Raw genomic sequence first — 20,778 nt, 5'->3', positions numbered from 1 at the left:
AGACATACTTTAAGATCCCTAGAAACCAAAGTGTGAACGAGAAAGAGCAGTCAGTGGTGGTCACCAAACATTTCAAAAAATAACATAAAGTTACTTTACAAATGTACCAACCTCGTTTCATGATAAAGAAAATTAGAAGTAAATGAGCATATTTTTCCCTTCATTCCTTCCTAATCAAAATTGATGTTAAAACATTGAGAGAAGTTTTAAGGAACATAATGTATATATTGGAAATAATAACACTGTTGAAAATCAGAGCGTTCATAGATTTTAGCTTGAAGTCTGACAAGTTGACAACAAAATTTTGTGGTCATCGTCATCGTCTGCAAAACAATTAGATAGTCAGGAATATAATACTTTCTTATTTCTTGGATATTGAAAATTTGCATAAAACATTGTCATGGATGTTCAGAGCATACCTCTACTCACGTGACAACTTTGAAGTTTTAGGAATTGGTATTGAACATTGCTACCATGAGTACTTTCCATGAACCCACTTTTGAGTTAAAAGTTAGTTCACATGATCTGGAGGAATCAAGACAAAAATGTCTTTATTTCAATAGACTACTGTGAGAATCAAATTAGTTATTATAAACATGCCTTTACACTGGAGCCAGGATTGGAGAAAGTATTACTAATTGTAAAATTATCCCTTTATTTCCTAGGACAAAAAAGAAAGTGCTTTTGCAGATGGTAGAGCAAACACTAAGGTACTTTTTTTGTCTGATTGCTCTGCTAAGACTTCGAGTACTATATTTGAATAAGTAGGGAGAGAGTGGGAAGCCTTGTCTAGTCCCTGGTTTTAGTGTGATTGTTTCAACTTTTTTTGAAGGTGCCTACGGATTTGCTCGATATTGCCTTTGTTAGGTTTAGGACTTTCTGTATTGGGAGAACTGTGTTCTGAGGATTCCAAGTAGCCTTGGTTTCTGTTGTTTTCAATCTTGTGCTTGCCTCTTGCCCTCTGGTTATCTCTAGTGCTACCTGCCCATTGCTGTCTGTGACTGGAGCCTGTCTCTCCTATGATACTGGTTGTGTCAGAACTCCCCAGAGTTCAGCTGTTTCTGTGATTCTGTGAGTCTTGCATCCTGTGATCCTGAGGTCCTGAGATCCTGGGTGTGTTAGAGCTCCTTGGAGTCAAGTATTCTCACAGTGTTGCAAGAGTAGGTGAGTATCCAGATCCCTGGGTTTACTCCAGTCAGTGGAGCAACTTGAAAGTAACCCGTTTCTCTGGCTGGGCACAGATCTGTATTTCCTTGATTTCTGTGTGGTCATAGTTATGCTGTGTATTGGGAAAAATGTTATGACCTCAAATGTAATGTTGAGTTCATCAGCGCTCCAGTGGTACTGGTTGTGTGAAATCTCCTGGGAGTCGAGCTTCCTTTGTGATCCTGGGATCCTGAGATCCTGTGAATTTCAGAGCCTCTGGGAGTTGGGTTTCCTCTGGGTGTTGTAATAGTGGATGCAGTGGATGCAGAGCCAGCGTGCCAGGTGTGCTCTGTGTCCAGGTTCAGGCCATGTTCAGCTGTTCCACTGGCTGTGCCAGGTTCATATGTCTCTAGATCCTGGGGGATCCAGTTCCTCCAGGTGTTGGATTACATGTTTTGGCCTCTCCTGTCATCCTGTTCATTTCACAGGCTTCCTCTGGGTGTTGGACAGGGTGCAGAGCCAGCACACAATGTGTGCTCATTCCCAGTTTATTCACAATATTTAGGACATGGAAACAGTGTAAATGTTTTTAAATTGATGAATAAACAAACAAATTTGTGAGATATATATATATATATATATATACTGTACAAGCCCATTCAATTGTTAAAAATCTGAAATGACACTTGAAAGTAACAATTTGCATATTGTTTCTCTGAAAACAATTTCCCCAAAATCAGAAAGATAAACATGTTAAAGTACTAGGAGCATAGAAAACATCAAGACAGAATAATCAAAGAATAACTGAAGAGAGAATTAAGAAAACAATATTTTATGAAGGAAAATGACCAAGTCACATATAAAGCTGACTTCATTAGAGCAACGCCTGATGTTTCTATTCACACTCTAAAATACAGTTGTGTCTGGATCAACATCCTCCATGTTATCGAAGAATACAGATGCTACCCTAGATTTTATTACTCAGCCAAAGTATCATTCATATCAGCCAAAAAGGAGAAACATTACACAGCTCAGTCACCAGTAAGGCATTTCTCATCAACAATCTTGTTCTACAAAAGGAAAACAGCAGTATGAAGATAAGGTATATATTGAAGAGAAGAAAAATGATAAATCACCGTGTAGTCATTCATCAAAAAAGGAGGGAAAGTATATGGCAACAAAATAACAAAGATACTTCTATACTTCTCATTAATAACTCTAAGCATTAACTCTCTCAAACCAATAATATACACAGGATCAGTTTGGATTAAAAAAAGTTTCCAACTTAATCCTATATCCAAAAAATACACTTGTTTTAGATACAATTGCATACACGTATTACAATGCAATTGCCTACATTTCTTTGTGTAGGTTTCAGGTCCCATTTAGTTTTACATGGTCCTTGGTGTTGTAGTCGTTCAGTTAAAGTTTTGGAAGTCATGTTGGGGAGGCTATATGGGTGAGGTCAAGGGCTCATGTTAGAAGACTGCGAGGAAAGTGGGAAAAATCAATTCTATAATATTTTTGTCCTAATAACATCAAAAATGTTATAAAATTTTTCAGCTCTAAATGATAGAATCAAAAGGGTACTAAATGGCAATCTAGGTTTTTCACTTTATAAATCTTACTGATTCATGAGCATGGGGAAATATTTCCATTATCTGATATCTCTTCAATTTATAAGATATTTTTATTGTTGTTTTAGGTTGTATTCTTTGCTTTCTCTCTGTTCATTTTTTGGTTTGTTTTTTATTAAAATAGAAATTTACTTCGTTAGAACTTCCACAAGACACTTAATATTTTGAAGTTAACTGTGAAAGATGGGGTTTCATTGATTTATATTACAGCAAGTTTGTGATTTTTTAAGAAGAAATAGACACTTTGTGCATTAATTATTTATGTTGTTACATGTCGAGTTTATAAGATATATGAATATTTTAATGGAATATTTAGGCTCACTTATGTTTATTATCATCTGATCTTCAAAAAAGAACTTTGACTATTTCAGTACTAATGTGTGTCCCCCTGACATCATTCAGGAGTAATAGTTTCCTACTTGTTTACAAATGCTGTAGGAAACAAGAGTCCATTGTGTATGACCTTAGATGTGCAGAGCAAGCCATTGGTACCATAATAGTTATAAGTACCTAGAGAATGTGCAGCAGACTCTGTAAGGAAACTCTATGTGATAGAATGATTATCATCCTTGCCCAAATAAAACTGTTACTGCTAAATATTCTTCACTTAACTCAGTATAGAAAGCATTCTATTCTTACTTGAAATTTCAACTATTAACATTTCAGACTACAATCACGTTTGCCTAATTTCAGATGTGGAAAGAAAAAAATAAGTAGCCACAAATGAAGGAATTGCATATTTCTATTTCATTCATAATTTCCTAGGAAAATGAATTTATCTTGTAAAAGAGGAGTGAAAATATGTGACTTGGACAAGGCAAAGGACCTGAACGAATGATCCTCAAGAGAAATAACAAGGCATGAAGTCTTGATCTATAAAGCAGTACTTAGGAATATCATTTTTTTGAGAAAAGAAAGAAATACCCAGAACTATGTTCAATGTTGTGGTAAAGAAATTACATTTAAGTCTAATCAAAGTGCAGTTGTTTACAACTGAGGTGTTAGTGCCCCTTATTGCACCTATTCTGATATCTGATACTGGTTATTGGCATATTTCATAGGTGTTCCAGATGGGTACAACTATCAGTTTCTTCCCTAACATTTCGACCTGCATACTGCTTTATGTACCTTAGAACTTTGACTTAAAGAAAGAGGTTTCTGGGTTGGGGATTCAGCTCAGTGGTTAGAGCGCTTGCCTAGCAAGCACAAGGCCCTGGATTCGGTCCCCAGCTCCGAAAAAAAAAAAAAAGAAAAAAAAGAGAAAAAAAAAGAAAGAGGTTTCTAAGACATATCCAGACAGAATCACTTGAGTGCTGAGACATCCCTGTAAGATTTGTTTGCAACAGGCACTCAAGCCCCCATATCTGACAGGAATCCAAGTGCTACATAAGCATCCATATTTTGGGAAAAGTCCCATGAAATACTTTCGCAATTGAAAGAATTTCTCTCAAAAGTGTTGAAATCATGGCTGTTGCAAGAAATCTAGACAGATTAACGGAGCTACTGATGTAATAAACCTTAATATATATCCCATAAATTCACTAAGTCACCACGTTCTTCACAGCATTCTAAATATTAGTCTTACATCCACCAATAGGTGGGGCCATCATCCATCATCAAAGAAGTTTCTTAGTACAAAAATGAAGAAGATGACAGAAAACAAAAATGTAGACAATGAAGAGAGAAGTGCATAGTGGAGTACCTAACACTTGTGAATTTATGTACATTATAGAAAACTCCCTGTAGCTCAGGGAACATTGTAGAAAAGGGGTTACAAAGACTGGACAGGCCAGCATACTTGAAAGTCTGTTTTGAAATGGTCTTTCATAAAAAAGGGTGCAAAACCACAATGACAACAGTACCAAGAAGTATTGAGACAATGGTCAAAACTTGATGTGTCAAAAATGGTTGGCAGTTAATACGATTGCCAGAATAGTAATTTTTCCAGAAATGATCTGCATATGGATTATTTAATACACACTGAACATCATGGAAACATGTTCACACACACAAGAAAATGGACTCACAATGTATTCATATTTTTAAAGATACATATATACATAAATACATATAAAAAACAATAATGAGATATTTGAAATTTCAGAGCCTGAAGGGAGAAAAGTCAGCCTACAGTGCTATAATTCAATTTTCAATAAATATTTTAAAATAATAATAGTAATAAATGAAAATATTACAAACATATAATAATTGTGGTTCAGGAAGTACCTAAAAAGAGTAATTATGGAAATTATCGATTACTTTATTGGAGGTTTCTTCTGAGACTTCCATATTTCTTATTTGTATTTCAGACCATTTCACGATAGACAATTTATGAATAAAAATATTTCATGTTCAAATCACAGATATAACAAATGTACTGTATTCTTCTGTCCATTTCTGAGTGTATGTAATGCATGTAGATATGTGTGTGTGAGTGCATGTATGTGTGTATGTATGTGTGCCTATATGTTTGTGTGTGTGTAAAACATACACAGAGCACATCACTAGTGATGAATTTACAGCTTTGAGCTTATTGAAATTTAAGAGCCTCCAGTATTTGCCTTTCTCTCTATTCTCTCTCTCTCTCTCTCTCTCTCTCTCTCTCTCTCCCTCTCCCTCTCCCTCTCCCTCTCCCTCTCCCTCTCCCTCTAACTCTCCTTCTAACTCTCCCTCTCCCTCTCCCTCTCCCTCTCCCTCTCCCTCTAACTCTCCCTCTAACTCTCCCTCTCCCTCTACCTCTCCCTCTCCCTCTCCTTCTCCCTCTCTCTCTCCCTCTCCCCCTTTTTTTCTCTTTCATCACAGGTCTTTTTGATTATTACTGAAAAACATGTCTTGAATATCTGGGCAAAAAGTTCTTGTTAATTACTGTCTCCAATTCTGATTTCCATCCACGTAGATGCTTCTGGTCTAGAGATGCTGGTGCTACAATTCCCAGTTTAGTTTGTTTTTTAGAGTATGTTTTGATGACCCAAATTCATGTCCCAAAGGCTGTATCTCAATTGCTAAGTCGTGTATGTTTTCAGGTCATTTTGTATATTCTAAAAACCATGATCCACCTCTAATTTCATCAAGTGTGACGATTAACTTTTATTGTTACTAGAACTTTATTTAGAACTTTGTATCACACTGCATTCTATGCATAACTCTGAGGGGTTTTTAATGTCATTAGCTTCTGGCTATACTTTGGTAACTGAGGTGGAAAAACTAGTACTAGAAATGGGCTGCAGATTGAAAAATGCTATATTCAAAAATTATGGAGAATTATAATCAAGGCACATTGCAGTGTAACAATAACACAATTTAATAACATTTATTATAATAGAAAACAATGTATAATATACAACATAAAATAACTTAAATGAGGGAAAATTATTTGTAACTAATATGGTGAAATAAAAGCAGAAATCGGATCTTGAAATATGTCTTCTGCTACGATTTAGTAGGAGGTAGACAGGAACATGAAAATAGAATGATCTTAGAATGTCTTCCAGTCATCCTCTACCACTTATAGGTGGTAGTTGTTCTGTTCTTTCCTGCTAAATGAAACAAAAAGTGTCATTGTTAGAAAAATATACTCAGATAATAGATTCATGTCACTTCAGATAAATGCAAATCAAAACAACACTGAGATTCCACCTCACACTACTCAGATTGGCTAAGATAAAAATTTCAGGTGACAGCATGTGCTGGACAGGATGTGGAGAAAGAGGAACGCCCCTCAAGTTTTGGTGGGATTGCAAACTGGTACAACCACTCTGGAAATCAGTCTGGAGGTTTCTCAAAAATTGGACATTCCACTACCTGAGGACCCAGCTATAACTCTCCTGCGCATATACCCAAAAGATCTTCCAACATACAACAAAGACACATGCTCCACTATGTTCATAACAGCCATATGTATAATAGAAAGAAGCTGGAAAGAACCCAGATGCCATGGAAACAGTGGAATGGATTAAAAAACTGTGGTACATCTACACCATGGAGTACTACTTCTCAGCTATCAAAAACTATGACTTCATGAAGTTCCTAAGCAAATGGAATGAACTAGGAAATATCATCCCGAGTGAGGTAAATGAATCACAGAAAAACACACTAGGTTTTTTCTCATGGATAAGTGAATATTAGTCAAAAAGCTTGAATTACCCAAGATGCAATCCACTGACCACATGAATCTTAAGTAGAAGAATGACCAATATATGTATGCTTCCACTCCTTCTTAAAAGGGGTAAAAATATCCTTAGGAGGGGATATGGAAGCAAAGTTTTGAGCAGCAACTCAAGGAATGGTCATTCAGAGCCTGCCTCTCATGTTGCCCATATATATATACAGCCACCAAAACTAGATAATATTGTCACAGCTGAAAAAAATTCATGCAGAAAAGGACTGGATACAGATCTCTTCTGAGAGACATATCCAGAGCATGTTCAATACTGAGGTCAATGTTTGCTGTAAACCACTGAACTGAGAACAGGACCCCCTTGGGTGGAATTAGAGGGAGTATTGAAAGAATTGAAAGAGCTTGCAACACCATAAAAACAACTTTGCCAACCAAGCATGCTTTCAGGGACTAAACAACCCCGGAAAGACTATACATGGACTGACTCAGGGCTCCAACTGCATATGTAGCAGAGAAGAGCCTTGTTAGGGCACCAGTGGATGAGAAGTGCTTGGTGCCGCCAAGGTTTGACCCCAGTTCAGGTGAATATGGGGTTGACAGAAAGGGGGATGTATAGGGGAAATACCTGTATGGGGGAGGGTTAAGGCAGGGCTTGCGGGATTATGGACAGGAAATACGGAAGGGGCATAATATTTGTAATGTAAGTAAAGAAATATATCTAATAAAAAATTTTAAATAACTTTGCAAGATGTCCCTTTGTACACTGACCTCATAGGTAGCAATGAATATCCTAGTAAGAGCACCAGTGGAAGGGGAAGCCCTGGGTCCTGCTAAGACTGAACCCCCAGTGAACTAGACTGTTGGGGGGAGGGGGACAATGGGGGGAGGGTGGGGAGGGGAACACCGATAAGAAAGGGGAGGGGGGAGGGGGATGTTTGCCCGGAAACTGGGAAAGGGAATAACACTCGAAATGTATATAAGAAATACTCAAGTTAATAATAATAAAAAAAAAGAAATAAATATACATTCAAATATTTCATAATCATTACAATGCTTGTTTCTCATCCCAGTCTTTACTCACACTGAATCTAAACAGAAAAGGAAAATATAGGAGGAAGCTAAATTATTACTTTATTATTAATTTTTGATAAGCAATGTGTATATGTGTGCATTGTTCATTTTTATATATTTTATACATATGTAAAATAAACATAATATTTATGAATAAAAAAAATAAAAAATAAAAAAGAATATGAAGCACGATTAAAATAAAAGGGTAATATTTCTATATGTTTTCTTAAATATATACAAAGAATTACTTGAGTTATCAATGGATATGAATTTGAGTGTCACACCTAATGATCAGGAGTGTTTTAACCTATATAATATTGCACATATCTTTTTAAGTGGATCCTCTTCAATTTAATATTTATACCAATGCTAAAAATTTGGCAAAATTGTCTTTCATAGGAATTTTAAAAAAAAATTAGTACTTGTGCAGGATGATAGCTAAGCATGTTGACAGTGGTACAGGGCTTAAACATGCAGAATGTTTTAATGGATACATGAATCAAATAAATGTTTCTACATGATCTCATCCAAATTAATATTTTCATATGAATGATATGTCCTATGAATTAGGGACCGTGGGAAAAAAGACAATATTGTGGGTTTCTTATGGGGGTAAATAGTTTATCATACATAACTGTATGTATATAGATGCACATAAGAATATGAGTATATAAATATATATAGCATATATTTAAGCATAATTTAATGAAATTGTTGTTTAAAATATTTCCCATATTCTAATATAATTTTGTGACCTCTTTGCTCCTTTGATATTTACAAAGTTATGAAATCACAGAATGATATTGTCCTTCCATTCCCTTGATGTCTAAATAAATCTTTTCATACCTGAAGGACCATTCCTGTAGAGCAACATATGAAATATTTAAATTTTATCATTGCAACAGGTTTTCCTATTGTGTCCACCTATGATTTCATTCATAGTAGTTGATTTGCCAGAAGAATTTATGAAATCTTCAGATGTCTTTAATCCATCAGACCTTTTGTCCATGTGGATGCAATATTTATTATCATTTTCAAATATTTGAACATAATTGTCAATCATAATTTGCATAAGAGATATCTGTAATACACAAGGCAAATTCAAGAGTGTCACTTCACAGAGTTTACAAAATGGAAACTTAAAAATGAAATCCAAAATTATGATTAAAATAACAGTTGACACAAACGGATAGGAACCCATGAAATGAACTCTCTGAAATGGGTGCTCTATGTTCTTGGCATTTTATTAAAACTTGTTAAAGTTTCATGTAGATTACAAGGAATAGAAGGACTACTCAACAAAGCAACATTTCAGAACTGACATGGTGCTAAATACTGTGAGTGAATCAAATTGATGACAGTGGTTTGTTGAGTTTTTTGGAGGAGCGGTCTGTGTGGTTTTGTTGTGATGAATTGAAAGGGATGCCACTCTAATTCCAGGCACGGCAATACACACTTGGTGACAAATTTCTGCTGCTTTACGTCCTTTGGCCCTGCTGGTGGAAGTATGCCACTGCTTAGAATTTGGGTCACAAACTGCTGGTGACCATTGTCAAAGCACTTTCCCTGCTACAGTTTTGCTGCCCAAGATAAGAGCCATCAGGTCTCAGCTTCCCCTTTGGTTGTTGTTCCTGTCTGCAGCCATGCTCCTCTGTCATGCCATTGAAGGTCTCTACTCCCTCTGCATTTCTAAGTCCCAAAGAAACACTTACTTCAGTAAGTTTCTTAGGTCATGTTGCTTTATTTTTATTGTTTTATATTTATTTATTTCCATTTCAAACATCATCCCCTTTCCTAATTTCCCTGCCACAAACCTTGTATCTCTACCTGCCGCTTCTATGACAGTGCTCCCTCATTTGCCCACCCACTCCTGCCTCAACACCCAAGCATTTCTTTACCCTGGGTCATCCAGACTACACAGGACTAAGGGGCTCCTTTCCCAGTGATGCCCAATAAGGCAATCTTCTACTACATATCCAGCTGGAGCCATGTGTTCAACCAAGTGCACTCTTTGCTTGTTTTAGCTCCTGGTGTTTTACTAGGCAATAGAAATGTGACTGAGAGAAGGAGTTGGTGAGAAGAGGAGTTTTTTTTTCTTTTTGTTTCAGAGCTGGGGACTGAACCCAGGGCCTTTTGCTTGCTAGGCAAACGGTCTACCACTGAGCTAAATCCACAACCGCCGAGAGAAGAGGAGTCTTAATTTGAAACTTCCTCCATCAGATTGACCTGTTGTCAACCTGTTGGAAAAGACTGAAGAATATTGTCCTGATTATCGTTGGAATTCATAAGGTCGAGATCTCCAGGATGGTGCAACCCTTAAGCTATTAGTCAGAAAAAGAAAGTTGTGAGATACAAAGTGGGAGGGAGAACTAGTACTAAGCTTCCACTTCAATTCTTGCCTCCATGTTCCTACCCTGCTTCATTTTGGGCCCAGACACTTCTCAGTACTTAACTGGTAACTGCAAGTCTATCCCAGAGTGTAACCTGTCTTGCAAAATTGTTTTTCATCAGTGTTTTGTCACAGCATTAGTAGAAAATTATGACATTTCCTACATTGATCAAAACTGATAAGTTACTTTTGCTCTGAGATCCTGACTTAGGTTAAGTCAACTCTATTCATCACATATGTTTCTTCCCAGGATGCACCTAAGTTTATGATTGAGGAGTCTTGCACATGATAGGAAAGAAATCGTTCTTAGGAAAATCACAGTCAGTGGATTGTCTAATTTTATATGCCGATGGTACAGAATAGTTTTACTTCCTTGTTTTCATACTTGAGCATGCAGAATTGTATATTTGAAAAGAATTGTCATAAAGGCAATATTGCTCTCGAATAAGAGTGACTAATACTGATATCTTCCTGGTTGCTGCCACCGCAGAGAGCCCATGGGCAGCACACCGCGAGCGAACTTGAGCCTCGGGACCACAGGTAAGACCAACTTTTCTGCTGCAAGAAAGCTGCCTGGTGAGCTCGGGACACACGGAGGCAGAATTCCTCTAGGACCTGACACGTCCTGTGTTTACAGGAAGTCCCACACCCACGGATCCCAGCATGCAGCAGCTCTCTGCTCCCAGACCCCGTGAGAGAGAGACCCAACCGCCTGGTCAGGTGGGCACTCCTGAGGCTGCAGAGCGGAAGAGACCACCAACACTGCCCACCCCTGCCCACATCCCTGGCCCAAGAGGAAACTGTATAAAGCCTCTGGGCTCCCGTGGGGGAGGGCCCAGGAGCGGCAGCACCCCTGCCTGTGACACCGCTGGAACCTGAAGGAAACAGACCAGATAAACAGTTCTCTGCACCCAAATCCCATGGGAGGGAGAGCTAAACATTCAGAGAGCCAGACAAGCCTGGGAAACCAGAAGAGACTGCTCTCTGCACACACATCTTGGACGCCAGAGGAAAACACCAAAGGCCATCTGGAACCCTGATGCACTGAAGCTCCCGGAAGAGGTGGTGCATATCTTCCTGGTTGCTGTCGCCACAGAGAGCCCGAGCGCAGCACCCCGCGAGCGAACTTGAGCCTCAGGACCACAGGTAAGACCAACTTTTCTGCTGCAAGTGACCTGCCTGGTGAACTCAAGACACAGGCCCACAGGAACAGCTGAAGACCTGTAGAGAGGAAAAACTACACGCCCGAAAGCAAAACACTCTGTCCCCATAACTGACTGAAAGAGAGGAAAACAGGTCTACAGCACTCCTGACACACAGGCTTATAGGACAGTCTAGCCACTGTCAGAAATAGCAGAACAAAGTAACGCTAGAGATAATCTGATGGCGAGAGGCAAGCGCAGGAACCCAAGCAACAGAAACCAATACTACATGGCATCATTGGAGCCCAATTCTCCCACCAAAACAAACATGGAATATCCAAACACACCAGAAAAGCAAGATCTAGTTTCAAAATCATATTTGATCATGATGCTGGAGGACTTCATGAAAGATGTGAAGAACTCCCTTAGAGAACAAGTAGAAGCCTACAGAGAGGAATCGCAAAAATCCCTGAAAGAATTCCAGGAAAACATAAATAAACATGTAGAAGCCCATAGAGAGGAGTCACAAAAATCCCTGAAAGAATTCCAGGAAAACACAATCAAACAGTTGAAGGAATTAAAAATGGAAATAGAAGCAATCAAGAAAGAACACAGGGAAACAACCCTGGATATAGAAAACCAAAAGAAGAGACAAGGAGCTGTAGAAACAAGCTTCACCAACAGAATACAAGAGATGGAAGAGAGAATCTCAGGAGCAGAAGATTCCATAGAAATCATTGACTCAACTGTCAAGGATAATGTAAAGTGGAAAAAGCTACTGGTCCAAAACATACAGGAAATCCAGGACTCAATGAGAAGATCAAACCTAAGGATAATAGGTATAGAAGAGAGTGAAGACTCCCAGCTCAAAGGACCAGTAAATATCTTCGACAAAATCATAGAAGAAAACTTCCCTAACCTAAAAAAAGAGATACCCATAGACATACAAGAAGCCTACAGAACTCCAAATAGATTGGACCAGAAAAGAAACACCTCCCGTCACATAATTGTGAAAACACCAAACGCACAAAATAAAAAAAGAATATTAAAAGCAGTAAGGGAAAAAGGTCAAGTAACATATAAAGGCAGACCTATCAGAATCACACCAGACTTCTTGCCAGAAACTATGAAGGCCAGAAGATCCTGGACTGATGTCATACAGACCCTAAGAGAACACAAATGCCAGCCCAGGTTACTGTATCCTGCAAAACTCTCAATTAACATGGATGGAGAAACCAAGATATTCCATGACAAAACCAAATTTACACAATATCTTTCTACAAATCCAGCACTACAAAGGATAATAAATGGTAAAGCCCAACATAAGGAGGCAAGCTATACCCTAGAAGAAGCAAGAAACTAATCGTCTTGGCAACAAAACAAAGAGAATGAAAGCACACAAACATAACCTCACATCCAAATATGAATATAACAGGAAGCAATAATCACTATTCCTTAATATCTCTCAACATCAATGGCCTCAACTCACCAATAAAAAGAAATAGATTAACAAACTGGATACGCAACGAGGACCCTGCATTCTGCTGCCTACAGGAAACACACCTCAGAGACAAAGACAGACACTACCTCAGAGTGAAAGGCTGGAAAACAACTTTCCAAGCAAATGGTCAGAAGAAGCAAGCTGGAGTAGCCATTCTAATATCAAATAAAATCAATTTCCAACTGAAAGTCATCAAAAAAGATAAGGAAGGACACTTCATATTCATCAAAGGAAAAATCCACCAAGATGAACTCTCAATCCTAAATATCTATGCCCCAAATACAAGGGCACCTACATACGTAAAAGAAACCTTACTAAAGCTCAAAACACACATTGCACCTCACACAATAATAGTGGGAGATTTCAACACCCCACTCTCATCAATGGACAGATCATGGAGACAGAAATTAAACAGAGATGTAGACAGACTAAGAGAAGTCATGAGCCAAATGGACTTAACGGATATTTATAGAACATTCTATCCTAAAGCAAAAGGATATACCTTCTTCTCAGCTCCTCATGGTACTTTCTCCAAAATTGACCATATAATTGGTCAAAAAACGGGCCTCAACAGGTACAGAAAGATAGAAATAATCCCATGCGTGCTATCGGACCACCACGGCCTAAAACTGGTCTTCAATAACAATAAGGGGAGAATGCCCACATATACGTGGAAATTGAACAATGCTCTACTCAATGATAACCTTGTCAAGGAAGAAATAAAGAAAGAAATTAAAAACTTTTTAGAATTTAATGAAAATGAAGGTACAACATGCCCAAACTTATGGGACACAATGAAAGCTGTGCTAAGAGGAAAACTCATAGTGCTGAGTGCCTGCAGAAAGAAACAGGAAAGAGCATATGTCAGCAGCTTGACAGCACACCTAAAAGCTCTAGAACAAAAAGAAGCAAATACACCCAGGAGGAGCAGAAGGCAGGAAATAATCAAACTCAGAGCTGAAATCAACCAAGTAGAAACAAAAAGGACCATAGAAAGAATCAACAGAACCAAAAGTTGGTTCTTTGAGAAAATTAACAAGATAGATAAACCCTTAGCCAGACTAACGAGAGGACACAGAGAGTGCGTCCAAATTAACAAAATCAGAAATGAAAAGGGAGATATAACTACAGATTCAGAGGATATTCAAAAAATCATCAGATCTTACTATAAACACCTATATTCAACAAAACTTGAAAATCTTCATGAAATGGACAATTTCCTAGACAGATACCAGGTATCGAAGTTAAATCAGGAACAGATAAACCAGTTAAACAACCCCATAACTCCTAAGGAAATAGAAGCAGTCATTAAAGGTCTCCCAACCAAAAAGAGCCCAGGTCCAGAAGGGTTTAGTGCAGAATTCTATCAAACATTCATAGAAGACCTCATACCAATATTATCCAAACTATTCCACAAAATTGAAACAGATGGATCACTACCGAATACCTTCTACGAAGCCACAATTACTCTTATACCTAAACCACACAAAGACACAACAAAGAAAGAGAACTTCAGATCAATTTCCCTCATGAATATCGACGCAAAAATACTCAATAAAATTCTGGCAAACCGAATTCAAGAGCACATCAAAACAATCATCAACCATGATCAAGTAGGCTTCATCCCAGGCATGCAGGGATGGTTTAATATACGGAAAACCATCAACGTGATCCATTATATAAACAAACTGAAAGAACAGAACCACATGATCATTTCATTAGATGCTGAGATAGCATTTGACAAAATTCAACACCCCTTCATGATAAAAGTCCTGGAAAGAATAGGAATTCAAGGCCCATACCTAAATGTAGTAAAAACCATATACAGCAAACCAGTTGCTAACATTAAACTAAATGGAGAGAAACTTGAAGCAATCCCACTAAAATCAGGGACTAGACACGGCTGCCCACTCTCTCCCTACTTATTCAATATAGTTCTTGAAGTTCTAGCCAGAGCAATCAGACAACAAAAGGAGATCAAGGGGATACAGATCGGAAAAGAAGAGGTCAAAATATCACTATTTGCAGATGATATGACAGTATATTTAAGTGATCCCAAAAGTTCCACCAGAGAACTACTAAAGCTGATAAACAACTTCAGCAAAGTGGCTGGGTATAAAATTAACTCAAATAAATCAGTTGCCTTCCACTATACAAAAGAGAAACAAGCCGAGAAAGAAATTTGGGAAACGACACCCTTCATAATAGACCCAAATAATATAAAGTACCTAGGTGTGACTTTAACCAAGTAAAAGATCTGTACAATAAGAACTTCAAGACACTGAGGAAAGAAATTGAAGAAGACCTCAGAAGATGGAAAGATCTCCCATGCTCATAGATTGGCAGGATTAATATAGTAAAAATGGCGATTTTACCAAAAGCAATCTACAGATTCTATGCAATCCCCATCAAAATACCAATCCAATTCTTCAAAGAGTTAGACAGAACAATTTGCAAATTCATCTGGAATAACAAAAAACCCAGGATAGCTAAAGCTATCCTCAACAACAAAAGGACTTCAGGGGGAATCACTATCCCTGAACTCAAGCAGTATTACAGAGCAATAGTGATAAAAACTGCATGGTATTGGTACAGAGACAGACAAATAGACCAATGGAATAGAATTGAAGTCCCAGAAATGAACCCACACACCTATGGTCACTTGATTTTTGACAAAGGAGCAAAAACCATCCAATGGAAAAAAGATAACATTTTCAGCAAATGGTGCTGGTTCAACTGGAGGTCAACATGTAGAAGAATGCAGATCGATCCATGCTTATCAACCTGTACAAAGCTTAAGTCCAAGTGGATCAAGGACCTCCACATAAAACCAGACACACTCAAACTAATAGACGAAAAACTAGGGAAGCATCTGGAACACATGGGCACTGGAAAAAATTTCCTGAACAAAACACCAATGGCTTATGCTCTAAGATCAAGAATCGACAAATGGGATCTCATAAAACTGCAAAGCTTCTGTAAGGCAAAGGACACTGTGGTTAGGACAAAACGGCAACCAACAGATTGGGAAAAGATCTTTACCAATCCTACAACAGATAGAGGCCTTATATCCAAAATATACAAAGAACTCAAGAAGTTAGACCACAGGGAGACAAATAACCCTATTAAAAATGGGGTTCAGAGCTAAACAAAGAATTCACAGCTGAGGAATGCCGAATGGCTGAGAAACACCTAAAGAAATGTTCAACATCTTTAGTCATAAGGGAAATGCAAATCAAAACAACCCTGAGATTTCACCTCACACCAGTGAGAATGGCTAAGATCAAAAACTCAGGTGACAGCAGATGCTGGCGAGGATGTGGAGAAAGAGGAACACTCCTCCATTGTTGGTGGGATTGCAGACTGGTAAAACCATTCTGGAAATCAGTCTGGAGGTTCCTCAGAAAATTAGACATTGAACTGCCTGAGGATCCAGCTATACCTCTCTTGGGCATTCACCCAAAAGATGCCTCAACATATTAAAGAGACACGTGCTCCACTATGTTCATCGCAGCCTTATTTATAATAGCCAGAAACTGGAAAGAACCCAGATGCCCTTCAACAGAGGAATGGATACAGATAATGTGGTACATCTACACAATGGAATATTACTCAGCTATCAAAAACAACGAGTTTATGAAATTCGTAGGCAAATGGTTGGAACTGGAAAATATCATCCTGAGTGAGCTAACCCAATCACAGAAAGACATACATGGTATGCACTCATTGATAAGTGGCTATTAGCCCAAATGCTTGAATTACCCTAGATCCCTAGAACAAACGAAACTCAAGAGGGATGATCAAAATTTGAATGCTTCACTCCTTCTTTAAATGAGGAAAAAGAATACCATTGGCAGGGAAGGGAGAGGCAAAGATTAAAACAGAGACTGAAGGAACACCCATTTGGAGCCTGCCCCACATGTGGCCCATACATATACAGCCACCCAATTAGACAAGATGGATGAAGCAAAGAAGTGCAGACTGACAGGAGCCGGATGTAGATCGCTCCTGAGAGACACAGCCAGAATACAGCAAATACAGAGGCGAATGCCAGCAGTAAACCACTGAACTGAGAATAGGACCCCCGTTGAAGGAGTCAGAGAAATAACTGGAAGAGCTTGAAGGGGCTCGAGACCCCATATGTACAACAATGCCAAGCAACCAGAGCTTCCAGGGACTAAGCCACTACCTAAAGACTATACAGGGACTGATCCTGGACTCTGACCTCATAGGTAGCAATGAATATCCTAGTAAGAGCACCAGTGGAAGGGGAAGCCCTGGGTCCTGCTAAGACTGAACCCCCAGACTAGACTGTGGGGGGGAGGGCGGCAGTGGGGGGAGGGTTGGGAGGGGAACACCCATAAGGAAGGGGAGGGGGGAGGAGTATGTTTGCCCGGAAACCGGGAAAGGGAATAACACTCGAAATGTATATAAGAAATACTCAAGTTAATAAAAAAAAAAAAAACACACACAGAAAGGGCACCTCTTCTAATGGACAATAAATTCCAATTGTGAGACTGGAAAAAAAAAGAGTGACTAATACTATTTATTGTTATATTTGGACAGAACATGCAATTTAATAAAGACTTGCATTTTAGGTTTCCAGTAGCTTGGTAATTGGAATTTAACTAACAATGTCATGTGTCTGTCTAAGCCAAATGGAGTCCTGGGTGAGAATCCTATTCAAACGGTGAGGTAGGCTATCCTCCTCCATCATGCGGAATCTCACTGTATTCCTTCCTGTGGACCTAATCCCTGAGAACTCCTAGTAAAAATTTACCATGCTTTCTTTCATTTTTTACTTTCTTATTGCCTTTCTTCCTTTTTAAATTAATGCATTCTTTGTTTAATCTCCGTAAATTATTCATAATACTATAAAGAAACTCTCATTTCATTTTTCAATCCTTTTATATCTCCATTGGTATCAACACCCCTCCATAAATTTCAAAGATTACAATTAAATAAAGTCTTAAATTTAAAGTCAAATTAAAAAAAATCAAATGAAAATTTGAGAACATCTGTAAAAATGCACTGTGTGAGATGTGTTTTGCCATTAGGTGTTACACATTATACCCTTTTGGCCAAACAGGTTTACTTGCAAATATACATTGAAATAAGTCACTTGATCTGGTTCAAGTCCTCTGGATTTTGTTACACCATCATTACTGGAACTCCCCAGAAGTGCCTGTCCTTCTATAACCTGGTTTCTTGTTGTTGCCTTTAATTGTTGTGATCCTTCAGCTTTGAATCTGCAGGACCTCCCCGCTTCATATACTCCAGCAGCAGGATCTAGGCACCCCTACATATATGTAGCAGATGCGCAGTTTGATCTCAGGTAGTTCCCCTACTTAGTGTTGCGGGAACTGGCTGTCACTCTGTTGTCTACCACTGGATTGCTTTCTTTTAGCTGAACTGCTTTGTCTGCCTTCAGTTGGCATAGATGCACTTATTCCTGTTGTGAATTGTTGTATGAGAGTGAGTTGGTGTCCATGGAAGTTCTACACTACAGAGTTAAAGGAGAATGGAGGGAGGAAGTGATTGTGAGGATGGGCCTTGGATGAAAGGACTGCAATCAGGTTATAGAGTAAAGAAATTAGTGAAAAATATTAATGTGTATGGGTTTATTTAAAATTAACAGCTACAGTAGATCTGGGGAACATGAAAGTGTACCTGAGATATGGCAGTGTTAAAATAATGGAAAGCATACAAAATAACACAAACCATTTCTTGGACTACCATTCTAAGTGCAGCATATGGCTGTCTAAAACATTAATATCTAAAATCAGTATCTAAGAAGAAAGAAGGAAAAACAAAAGAAAGAAATGATTCACTTACTTTATTCTATATCAACAATCTCCCTTCCCACACTTCCTGAAATAGATCAAATTATATTCCTCTCCACTCTAGAAGAATGCAATCCTAAGGTTTCCTTTTGCAGTTATGATCTTTATAAAGGGTTCCAAATTCCTGTATCACAGTTAGAATTTTGTTTCCATAGGCAAAAATCAGATCCCCTTACCTTTCTTGAGACAACTTTCCCAAATAATGAATTGCTAGAAGTCCAACCCCATAGGACATGCGGAGCAAGGCGGATCGATAACCTTTTAGTATCTAGCTTATTCATGGGTGAGTCTTTTATTATCACTAATAGACAAATGAGATATTTCAGTAGTATAATGTTTGGTTCTGGGATCTGTTGTAGAAGGCTAAACAACGAAAAGGAGAATGTTATGTTAGATCAGCTTAGGAGTAATGTTAGTTACAAAACTAACTACAAAAAAACACAAGGTAAACATTTTGTAGACCAACTCAAGTTTAATCAGAAATCAAAGATGTAAGAATGTATAACTAGAGTATTACATAATATATTTTCTACAGCTGATTTTTCTGAATATAATCATGGGAAACTTTTTAAAAATATGTATGAATTTCTGTATACTAGAAGTAAGACTGCTACCTAGAGAAGCTAGAGAAATGTGTCAGGATCCCTGGTATTAAGAGAATGAATATTGTTGCAGACTATGTGTGTTCTACGTGTGAAAACAGCCAGTATTATTGAACAGCAAAACATCTTTCCAGCCATCATGAAGACAAATTTAATGTGTAATGTAGTATGAATCCAGGTAACACCCTTCTGACACTCTAGAATATAAGGAGCAGAAAACACACTAGGGACCCTACACAATGCAGTTATGAAAGCTTCTTTTACAGTCAAGGAAGAGATGTAGAGGTCCTATGCAATGGGAGATCAATGCTCCTCTTAAATACGAAATATTCCTATGGATCATCGCACAGGAGAATAATTCAAAGAAGTCAGTGATGTACCTGACTTAAACTTCTCTAGGTAGTTGTAGTTGAGAAAGAAGAACTCAGTTATAGCTTCATGTTCTAATCAATGACATACTTAACAAGTGAAATATTCACAATAGCATGGCAATAATGCTATGAAGCATGTATCCCACAGGTATTATACGCAATACTTCTTTTAATATGTCTTACCCAATAACTAAACCCATACTCTATGCTGATGTGCACACAATGTGTTACATAGGCTGTCTTCTAAACCATAAGAGTATTAAAGGAGAGGACTCCCATGTGGGATTACAGACATGATTCAACACTCTAGCTTGAGAAATGCACATTCTTAAAAACTGACAATACAAGTATGAGCTAAGTAAACCTCTTGGCATGGGATATCATTCCGGCTTATAATCCTGTAAACACAAGCCTATGAATCTTACAAAAGCACTGCCTCTATATATGTGCAGTTCCCCACATGCTTAACTGTATCATTACCTTTGAATAGCACTAATTTTTCCAGCCAGGGTTCGTTCATCTGGGATGGTAAGCCAATTTTCATATAAACTGGAAGTCAGGAGGCTTCCTTCTATATTTGAAATAAAGTCCTTTTTTAATGGAAATAAAAAAAAGGAATGGTTAATGTACATTTGAGAAAGTAGTTGAAAAACTTTTTTGTTTAAAATTAGCAGCTTAGACCAGTGATTCTCAACTTGTGTGTCAAAATCCTTTTGGGGGTCAGCTATCATATATCTTCCATATCAGTAATTCTATCCATTTTTTATAATTAATATTGTAGCAAATTTTTAATTAGGAACAGCAACAAAATCATGTACTAGTTAGGAATAACCAACTCATGAGGAAAGGTGTTACTGTTGTAGTATTAGTATGGCTGAAAGTCACTTGTTGAGACCCTACTTCCAGAAAAATTTCCCAAACTTTCATCTCCCCACAATCTTGGCTCAAAAGTGGAACCT

The 20,778-nt window shown here is 38.0% G+C and overlaps 1 protein-coding gene across 3 annotated transcripts in view; it reads right to left on the bottom strand.

Annotated features, from left to right (window-relative positions):
• Nucleotides 1-6,078: 6,078 nt before the first annotated feature.
• The window catches only part of LOC148006698 (uncharacterized), a 54,932-nt gene continuing 40,232 nt past the window's right edge, over nt 6,079-20,778 (bottom strand). For 2 of the 3 annotated variants that reach the window (XM_087640751.1, XM_087640765.1), the window contains 4 exons: nt 20,300-20,409; nt 19,023-19,209; nt 8,818-9,052; nt 6,079-6,319 (listed from right to left, as the gene is read on the bottom strand). In XM_087640751.1, the coding sequence (XP_087496877.1) occupies nt 8,855-9,052; nt 19,023-19,209; nt 20,300-20,409 (495 nt within the window). In that variant the 3' untranslated portion in view covers nt 6,079-6,319; nt 8,818-8,854. The remainder of the gene's footprint in view (nt 6,320-8,817; nt 9,053-19,022; nt 19,210-20,299; nt 20,410-20,778) is intronic. The other variant, XM_087640755.1, reaches the window with a different exon arrangement.

Source organism: Rattus norvegicus, chromosome 2, assembly GCF_021556685.1.
Source record: "Rattus norvegicus strain SHRSP/BbbUtx chromosome 2, alternate assembly SHRSP_T2T, whole genome shotgun sequence".
Taxonomy (NCBI): domain Eukaryota; kingdom Metazoa; phylum Chordata; class Mammalia; order Rodentia; family Muridae; genus Rattus; species Rattus norvegicus.
Note: the sequence above shows the minus strand (reverse complement) of the source record. Positions and strands in the feature narration are given on the sequence as shown.